Source organism: Grampus griseus, assembly GCF_964374135.1.
Source record: "Grampus griseus genome assembly, chromosome: 6".
NCBI classification, from domain to species: domain Eukaryota; kingdom Metazoa; phylum Chordata; class Mammalia; order Artiodactyla; family Delphinidae; genus Grampus; species Grampus griseus.
Window position 1 is genome coordinate 7,808,806 of NC_139000.1, and position 9,677 is coordinate 7,818,482.

Sequence of the window (9,677 nt, forward strand, 5' to 3'; positions counted from 1 at the left end):
AGGGACCTCTGGGCAGGATCCGAGGAGGGGCTGGGGGACGTTGTCCAGCCAGCAAAGCCCCCAGAATCCATGCCTCGGTGCCCTCCATGCCTGGTCCTGGCCTCTCTCTGCCACCAATTTGCTGTGGGATTTTGTGCAGAGAGCCTCTCCTCTCTGGGTATGTTTCCCCAGCTGTCATACAGGAAGCCTGGTCCCGTCCCCCTGGAGTGATGCGGGCACAGTGGGGGTGACGAAGGAATGAAAAACCCTGGGGAAGCTGTAAAGTACCCTACGCGTGTGCAGGCACAGCCACCCGCAGGTGCACGGCGAGGGCGCTGGCCTGGCTTCCCATCAGGGCTCCGCTCTGGTCCAGTGCCCGCTCCCTTCCTGGTCCGCTCTCCCTCCCTCTGTCCCTCCCTCCCTGCCATCAAGGAGCGCTGGCTCCCGGCATGCCGTGCGCTGCTGACAGCCTTATAAATAGTCGCCTTTGCGGGCGGGCGGCCGGCGAGGACGGGCAGGGCACACGCTGTCCCCGGTGCCCACCCGCACCCCTCCCTCAGGTCAGTGTGTGCCCGTGTGCGTGCCTGTGCACGTGTGGGGGGTGCCCATGCGGGGAGTGGGGGGTGCGTGTTTGTGTGTGGCAGGGCGTCCTCCGGGTTTGCGTGGCTGTGTGTTTGTATCCATGGTTGCGATCTGTGTGCATCTGCTTGCCTGTTCCCCAGGCTCTGCTCTGGGTATTAGTGCCACACTGTGTGTGCCATTGTGGATGTGTGTGTGTGTGTGTGTGTGTGTGTGTGTGTGTTGCTCTCCCTCCCAGCCTCCGCGACAGTCACCCCTTTGTCCTGCCGGCACTCTTGGGGCTCCAGGTCCCTGCCCTTGGCACGTCCCACCTGGGGACTGGGGAGGGGGAGCTGTGGCTGGACTGCCTGCCCCAAGGACCTGGGCAGGGGCAGCCTAGGTGATGGGAGGAGCTATCCTGTCATGTCATTTTGAGTGCTGGGGGGACGGGAAGCCCCCTGGATGTTTGGCCCCCTGCCCCCGCCTCCTGAAAAGCAGGGGCCCTGTGGGAGCCCTGGGACAGCCCATGGGGCCTTTCCTGCGTGTTGCTCAGTTACCTACCTAGGACTCTCCAGCAGCAGCAGGACTGGGCCTGGGGGTACAAGCCCAGAGAGGGTACAGCAGCTGCCCAAGGTCACACAGCTGAGTGATAGAGTTGGGATTTGAACCCTAGCCAGTTGCCAACCACTGGAAATGCTGCTCTTGGTCAGAAGCTGGGAGACCTGGGTCTTGCCCTGGCCTTGCCTTGTGATTGAGATGAAGTCGCTGTCCCATCGGGCCTCAGCTCCCCAGGCCCCTCAGCAGACCACCCCGTCATATTAGGAGTTGCCGTGGCCCTGATTTGGGGACCTTATAAGGCCTGGGTGTGGAGCCCGTAACCCAACTCTGTCCTGGACCCCTGGCTTCTGTGAGGACTCCTCACAACCCAAGTTATTTTGGACCAAGAAGTGGCAGGTGCCAGCAGGACAGAGGGGCTTAGGTTACCAGGAGGGGGCAGGGCAGGGTGGGGTCAGGAACACCCCTCAGGGTGTCTTCGCGGCAGGCTGTCCCTGGCCTGGGGGCCTCTCCCTCCCCCACCAGCTGCAGAGGGGCACTGGCAGCTGTTACTCTTCCTTAAGCACACTCAGCAGGAAAGAGGTTATAACTCATAGCCCATGAGCAGCGGCACGGTCAGCAAAGCTGCTAAAGGACCTAGTGGGTGCCAGGCCCGGGGCAGCAGAAAACGTAGCCTCAAGTGTGACCCCAGCCAGGCCCTGGAGCAAGTCTCTCCTTCCCTCCCGAGGTGACTGTGAGGATGGAGTGAGGCTCCCGGGGCTATGCTCAGCCGGGGCCAGGCCCAGTGTGGTGGACACAGGCCTGCGGTATACAGCAGAGAGGCCCAGTACAGTGTGGTGTGTGTGCTGCTGGGCGACGGTCACCTGCCAGTATGGGAGTGGAGAGCAGAGTCCAGGAAGGCTTCCTGAAGGAGGTGACACCTGAACTGAGTCCTAAACAGTAGCACCTTGGGGAAGGGCATCCAGGTGTTGGGTGCAACATTAGCCGGGCCCTGGAGTGGGACACGGTCGTGGTGGGTGAGGGAGATCGGAGCAGTTCAAGCAGTGGCTGATAAGGCTGCAGAAGGTGCTGGAGGCCAGCTCGCTGGGCCCGGTCAGCTACGTTAGGGTTTATTTTGGGGACTGAGGGGGCCATACATGGAAAGGTTTTAAGCAGGTAAAGACGTGGTTTGATGCTTGTCAGAGAAAACCCTGCAGTTTGCCCGGTGGGGTACGGAGGTAAGGAGGCCCACGGGAGGCTGGAGCAGTGGCCAGGTCCCCTGCTTGGAACACGGCAGTGGTGGTGAGGACACGGACTGGAGGGACGTTCAGGAGGGGAGGGCTGGGGCTCGCGTGTGTGGGGTGGATGTGAGTGGGGAGAAGGGCGTCCGCTCTGACTGCAGCCTCTGGCTGGGTGATAGGGCGCAATGCTGGGGACATGGGAGGGACTGTTTAGAGGCTCGGGGTCTGCGGGGTCTCTGGGCCTGTCCAGGGGCTGTAGATGTTTGGGGCTGGGAGAGGAGGCCTGGGCTGGCTGAGCAGGGATGGGGGTCCTGGGAACCTGACACCAAAAGTGAGAGGGTGGAGTAGGGGCCCCGGGTGGGGATGTCCCCGGCAAGAGGAATGCTGGCCAAGGGTTGAGGGTCAAAGGCCAAGGCAAGAGTATCTCTGATGTTTGCTGGCGGCCTTGGGGAGGGCTGGTGGGTGGGGAGTAAAGAAGTGGGGGCCAAAGATGTGTTGCAGTAACTCTGAAGGCACTGATGGGAAGGGAAGGTGGAGGGAGACCCCTGGGGCTGTGGATGCAGAGCGGGGGGGGGGGGGGGGGGGCGGTCCCAGGAGGCATTGGGCTTGATTTACACACTGAGGGAAGGTGTGGGCAGGGGCCACATCAAGGGTGGAAGTTGGGCCTGTGCAAGGGTGAGAGCCTGGGGACCTCCTCAGCTGAGGACCGTACAGGCTGTGGTCACGTGAGCAGCCCCGCAAATTTCTCTCCCACCCTGGGCCTCTGTGTCCCTTTGAGCATCCTAGTCCAAACCTCATCCCAGATGAGGACACGTGCAGCTCCCCTCCCACCTGCCTGCCTCCGGGCCTTCCTCCCGGCCCTGGGGCGCGTTGTCAAGTTGTCGGGCAGATGCAGGACCCAGGGCCTGTTTTCTGGGAATCGCAAGGGGAGCAGCTCAGCAGTTGTTGGTGTGGCTGTTTATGCCCCTCGGTGCTGCCCCCGCTGTCTGGCCCCAGAGGGAGGAGGCAGGGACAGGACAGTGGAGGCATCCAGAGGAAAGGGGACTTTGTGAAGTCCTCCCAGCCTCCTGGGCCTTCCCTGCCCCCACCAGCCCCTCCACCCTCAGAGGATGTCAGGGCCTGGCACACCATGTGGCTGGGTGGGAGCAGAGGCAGGAGAATCCCCCTCCCCCTCCCCACCTGTGCCCTTGTCTTGCAGAGTGCTGACTCGGCTCCCCAGACCTCAGCAGGATGGAAGGTACGGAAGCTCCCCTCTTTTCCTGCTCACAGCCTGGGCCTCAGTGTGCCCATCTGTTTAGGGGGTGTGCTTTCGGGAGACATTCGGGGAGGGTTTGGATGTGGCTCTGGGATTGCTAGAAGGGGCCTATCTGGGGGCCTCCAGCATCTTCCTCAGGCCTCTCACAGGATGTACCAGCTCCAGGATTACTTTTAGAAGGGAAGAGGCCTCCTTGAGGCTCCTGAGGGCCCCACAGCTCACCTCCTACACTGGTATTTATAGAGCTGAATCTCTGGCTCTTTCTGGAGAGGGGGCGGCACTGGTGAGGGAAAGCCTGCCCTGTGGAGAGGCCCCAAGAGTGCAAATGCCAAGGCAAACAATGACACATTCCTGCCCCTCTCCCAGACCAGCAGGGGTGGGTCTTGAGGATGTCTTGGGCCCTCCTGGCTCCTATAGGCTGGGACCTGGAGGCAGACGTGGGCCAAGATCCCGGCTGGCCCGCCTCCTGGCAGCACCACCCATCCCTCCCTGGCGCTGGGCCTCGGCCTGGGCGGCTCTTAAAGGAACCCAGCTGTCCTGGCTGCTGCTGCGGCCTGAGGCCGGCGGTCATCCTTCCACCCCCAGGCCTCTGAACATCCGCTGCCACTGGGCTGTGGCCTCCCCGCCACGCCCAGGCTTGTGCCCATCACACGGCAGCAGACGATGGGAACCCACAGAAGTCGTTCTTCGGCAGCTCCTCTAGACCTCCAGCCCCGTGGCAGGGAGGACCCCGGGGAACTGCCGAGCTCACCTCCCCACTGGGGCAGGGACTTCTTTCCTAAGTGCACACAGCGAGCTCCTACTTCCCTGAGAAGCGGGGAAGGCCTGGCAGCCTGGGAAGAGGCCCCGGCCGCAGCCCTAGCTCTGGCATCCCTGGAGCAGGCCCCTGCCTCTAGGCCTAGGTTCCCCCCTCTCTGGTGGGGCTACTCTTGCTGAGTTCTGAGATAGAGGTTGAAACGTAAGCTCCCTCCCTCTCCGGGCAAGGGTTCCACGTGCCCACCAGAGCCCCCCACCCCCACCCCGGCAACCGTCTCCAGGGCAACGTGTGTTGTGGTTGCCAACTCCACACTGGTACCGCCCAGGGAAGGCAGGCGGCAGGCTGGCCCAGGGCCCGGGAGGGGAAGGGCAGGGGACACAGCAGAGCAGGACCATGTGGGCCTGCTGCTCGGCACCAGACGCCCGCAGCGTGGAAGACGCTAACGCCCAAGGTGACCAGGCGTCTCGGCCAACGCGAGGGTTGGCGTCCGAGCCCCTGAGGGTCGCCGTCACAGCGTGTGCTGAGCCCGTAGCCTTCAGGCCTGGAACACCCTCTTCTCCCTGACCTGTCCCGGTCTCTGAGTTTTCCTCGCCCCATTATCCCTCACTCTGGGCTGACTCATCTGCCTCTCTGACAGGACCGTGAGCTGTGTGTGTGCAACTGCCTGGGGCCCAGCACAGGCCTGGGATCCCAGAGGTACCTCTGGTTCTCTGTCCAGTGACTCACTGAGCTCTGCTTCCCTTTTCTCTCCCACAGAGAAACTGAAGAAAACCAGGATCATCTTTGTGGTGGGTGAGTCCAAGGCAGCAGGCAGGGAGGGGCTTTGCAAGCCCTGGTGGGAGCCTGGGCCTGGGGCTGCACCCTGGGCTCTGCCCCCGCTTCACTGGGTGACCCGGGCAGACCCTGTCCCATTTCTCGGGGCTTCTGAATGGGCGGGCGCTTGCAGGCGGGCCTGGTTCGGGGAAGGGCACCCAGTGTGAGAAGATTGTCCAGAAGTACGGCTACACCCACCTCTCCACCGGGGACCTCCTGCGGGCTGAGGTCAGCTCAGGCTCAGCCAGGGGAAAGATGCTGTCGGAAATCATGGAGAAGGGGCAGCTGGTGCCACTGGTGAGTGGGCCCCGGCAGGGCGAGGGTTGGGGGGTGATGGTGGCCCTGAGTGGACACCAGCCAGCAAAGCCCATGACACACTAGCAAGGCGGACCATGACCTTCCCTGTTTCTGAACCCTCCTGAGGGTCCCCACTGCCCTTGGCAGAAAGTTCCTTCCGGAAGCTCCCAGGAGCCTCCAGGACCTGCCCTGCCAACCCCTCCCACCACCAACCCCTCTCACCACCAACCCCTCCCACCACCAACCCCTCCGGACTCCCACCACCCTGGCCTTTCTGTCCCCTCACACTGATCACACTCTTTCCTGCCTGGAATGTTCTTCCCTCCTCATCTTTCATACCTTGCTGACTCCTCAGACTTAGGCTAAGACCACCCCCTCCCACCAACTTTATACTCCAGTAGCCTCCCTTCTTTGTCCGTATAACCCATGTCATGCTTGGAAACTATAAATCCACGGTGTAATTGTCTGTCCCCTCAGCAGACTGTGAGTTTGCGGAGGGCAGGGAAGGTCTGCTTTGTTCACAGCTGTGTCCTCAGGGCCCAGACAGGAGGCTGGGAGGAGGGGCTCAGTCATATTATTGAGTGGATGAAGAAATGAATGAATGAATGAACGAATGAATGAATGATTCGATCAATCAGTCAAGTCGTCACAGTTCACAGAAGGCTTCCTGGAGAGGGAGGCTTGTTTGGGAAATCTGTGTTAGGGCAGAGGGCATTTCTGGCTGTGGGGCAACGCGTGCAGAGGCCCGAGGAGGGGATGGAGAATAGGGGGTCATGACCCCGCCTTCTTTTGCCACGCCTCCAGGACACAGTGTTGGACATGCTGCGAGACGCCATGCTGGCCAAGGTAGATACTTCCAAAGGCTTCCTGATCGACGGCTACCCCCGGGAGGTGAAGCAGGGGGAAGAGTTTGAGCGGAGGGTAAGTGCAACCTCTTGGAGCTGTGACATGGGATGAGCCGGCGAAGGCTGCTGTGATGGGCAGTTCTGAGCAGAGGGAGAGAGAGACTGATTGTGGGCGGGTGGGAGGGTGGGCAAGGAGGGAGACCAGGGAGACTTTCTGGAAGTCTTTCTAGAAGTCTAGAAGAAAATGAATGGAAGGAAAGAAGGCACCAGGCTGGGGAATTCACAAACATGGCCGCAGGTTCCAGCTCAGCTGCTTGAGGCCTTGGGCCAGTCAGGCTGCCTCTCTGAACCTCGGTGTCCCCAACTGCAAAATGGGGACAGACAGTTCGCAGCTGCCTTGAGGGGCAGCGTGGGGATTAGAGAGAATGCATCCTTCAAAAGTGGGGCTTGGCACCCCATAAACACACGATCAGAGGGGCAGGGAACAGCATGGATAGGGCTGGAAGGGTCACGCTGGTGTGGGGAGAAAAGAATCTGTGGGGCAGGGCAACCGGCAGTGATGTGGGTGGGGACGTTCAGACCAGGCTGAGGCCTTGAATGCCACAGAGGGGCGTCTAGTCTCCTTCCAGGTGCCATGGGGAGTCTGGCTGGAAAGAGTGAGCCTTGAGGATGAGGGCTCTGGTCTGCCTAGCACGGGTGTCCCCCAGGAAGACTTTCCACAGTGGGGGAGCACCTCACTCAAACACACACATGTGCAGGCATATGTGCCCACAGGCATACAAGCACACGTACATGTGCACACAGGTACAGACACTTACACGTGCACAAGGCCAGAGGCATATGCACACATGTACACAAGCATCTAATGTACACACACGCACACTCATGCAACGTGTGCGCACAGATGCAGTACATCCAGATACAGGGACGCACAGAGATGCACACACATGTGCACACACAGATGCACACACCAATACCTCTGATGTCACAGGCCATATGGGGGAAACATGAAACTGCAAGTGCCCAGGAGGAGGGAGAGGTCTGCTGACCTCTGAGGGCGGGTGCGGGCTCAGGGAGGGCTTCTCGGCAGTGGGAATGCCTGCGGGGAGGACCGGGCATCTTAGGGGCCTGGGGCAGGACAGACCTCCATCCCCATTGCCTGTCTCTGTGAGGCTGGGCCATCTTTGGGCTTCCATAGCTTTGAGCCTCATCCAGAGGGAGAATATTATATTCCTTGACATCGAAATGGCTGCAAGACCTCAAGAAAGTGTCTGTCCTGGTCTGGGCCTCAGTTTCCCTATCTATGCAATGGGGATTGGCTGGGTTTCCTTCAGACTAGGAGGCCATGGACCCTGAGGTGAGATGCCAGGCAGCCCTGAGGCACGTCCTGTTGTACCAGATGCATGATGTCGCCTCAGGCCCTCAGGGTCACATCTAGGAAATGTGGTTAATGAAAGTTTACCCATCCCTCCTGGGGCCGTTGTGGGTGCTACTGGGCTACAGGGCTGGGCACCTGGTCTTCTCGGCTCTGGACAGCAGGGGGCGCCTGGGCCTCACCGAAGGAGGACAGGTCGGCCTCCTGGCCCTTCCAAATCTTCCCCGCGGATGAAATGCTTATTGCAATGACAGGGACATTGTTCAGAACCCCCAGAGCTCAGCAGGCCCTCGCCCCTTCACTCAGCCCTCCTTATTCCTTTGTCAAGTTCATATCCAGCCTTGCAGGTATAAGACCACCTACCTGCCCTCGGGGGCTCCAGGCCTGGCTGGGGGAGGGACCTTAAGTAAATAACCAGAGGTCCTCCTGAGACAAGCTCGAGGCAGAAGTAAAGGGGGACTGGAAGCGCGTGTCGCAGAGAGCTGGGATGGTTGGGCGGGGAGGGCATCTGCAAAGACTGTCCTAGAGGAATGAGATTTTAGCTCAAATCCGAAGGCGAGCACTTGGTATTGAGGGAAAGGGTTCCTGGCCAAGGTTCCCGGCACGAGCAAAGGCCTGGCAAGGGAGGAGGTGGATGAGAGCCCAGACCACAGACAGTCCGTGTGGCTGAAGCCAGGAGAGCAAAGGACTGAGAAGCACGAGATGAGGAGGTGGGGGCAAGGGTAGGTCAGGTAAGGAGTTAGGACTTTCTCCTGAGGGCACTGGGGAGCCATGGAAGAGGTTTGAGCAGGGGAGGGGCGGGGCAGATTGGTTTTAGGAAGGTCCCTCAGGCTGCCTTGCGGGAAGGGCTTGAAGGTCTGAGTGGGTCTCAGTGGGGCCTCAGAAGTGGGAAAATGGGGAGGAGATGGCCCCAGGGGGCAGGAATGAGGCCCCTGTAAATAGTGCCCCGCCTGCAGATCGGACATCCCACGCTGCTGCTGTATGTGGACGCAGGCCCTGAGACCATGACCAAGCGGCTCCTGAAGCGTGGAGAGACCAGCGGACGTGTGGACGACAATGAAGAGACCATCAAGAAGCGCCTGGAGACCTACTACAAGGCCACAGAGCCCGTGATCGCCTTCTACGAGAAACGTGGCATCATCCGCAAGGTGCGGGCCCGAGGGCGCCCTAGGCAACCTGGGTCTTTGCCTGGCTTGGCCTCAAATTGCTGTGACCTTGGGCCAGCCCTCCTGTCTGGGCCTTGGTTTCCCCACTGGTTGGATGAGGGGCTGCTGCCCACTGTGGCTGGGCTCGGGGAGCCTGGCCTGGCTTCCGGGAGAGGTCAGCCCCCTGCCTCGGTGGGGCCCACCCAGCCTTCCCCGGCATCCTGCCCTCATGGCCCATCTCCCCACAGGTCAATGCCGAAGGCTCCGTGGACAGCGTCTTCTCCCAGGTCTGCACCTACCTGGACGCCCTCAAGTAGCAAAGCTGGAGCCTCTTCTCCAGCTCAGAGCCCGGCCCCACCCTCGTCCTGACTCAAGGCCTTCCCAGCCTGAGCTCAGCGCTTCCACCCTGCCCGGCTGGAGCACAAGCAGAGGAAGCCACTTTATCCTGTTTTCATGGACAGCCGAGCACTAAAGGAATTTCCAAGGACATTCAGTTTTACTCCTTTTTCTTTGATTCCATCAGGGATGATTCACATGGCGTGGCCGCCCCAGCCTTGAGTCCTCAGCCCCTCCCCTTCCCGTTCCTCTCTGGGCCCCTCAGCCCACCTCAGCCGGCGCCCCTCTCCTAGCTCCGTTGGAAGACGCAGGGCCCTTCTTCACACATGGCGTGCTGGGCCTGGGCTGTGCCAGGCCTGGGGACGCTGGGTGACTGAAGAGTGGTCCTGGCTCTCGGGGACTCGTGGTCAGGCAGAGCTGGGCCCTGGCCCGGGTTCCTCTGCATCCTTGTCGTGTGGCCTTGGTCCCGAGCCCCTTAGCTCTCCGAGCGTGTTCTCTGTCCCGAACCCCTGCTGGGGACCGGGCTGGAGCAGGCAGTGTGG

At 61.1% G+C, this 9,677-nt stretch overlaps 1 protein-coding gene across 1 annotated transcript; it reads left to right on the forward strand.

Moving 5' to 3' along the window:
* Nucleotides 1-457: 457 nt before the first annotated feature.
* Nucleotides 458-9,337, forward strand: AK1 (adenylate kinase 1). Its single transcript, XM_082657192.1, has 7 exons — nt 458-539; nt 3,511-3,549; nt 5,081-5,116; nt 5,271-5,434; nt 6,239-6,355; nt 8,611-8,802; nt 9,048-9,337. Exons 2-7 carry the CDS (start codon nt 3,543-3,545, stop codon nt 9,114-9,116), a joined length of 585 nt encoding a protein of 194 aa, XP_082513318.1. The 5' UTR covers nt 458-539; nt 3,511-3,542; the 3' UTR covers nt 9,117-9,337.
* The last annotated feature ends 340 nt before the right edge of the window (nt 9,338-9,677 follow it).

Coding starts and splice junctions, on each gene's coding strand:
- AK1 (XM_082657192.1), top strand. Junction 5,117..5,270: donor CAGGATCATCTTTGTGGTGG/GTGAGTCCAAGG, acceptor GGGCGCTTGCAG/GCGGGCCTGGTTCGGGGAAG. Junction 6,356..8,610: donor GGGAAGAGTTTGAGCGGAGG/GTAAGTGCAACC, acceptor CCCCGCCTGCAG/ATCGGACATCCCACGCTGCT.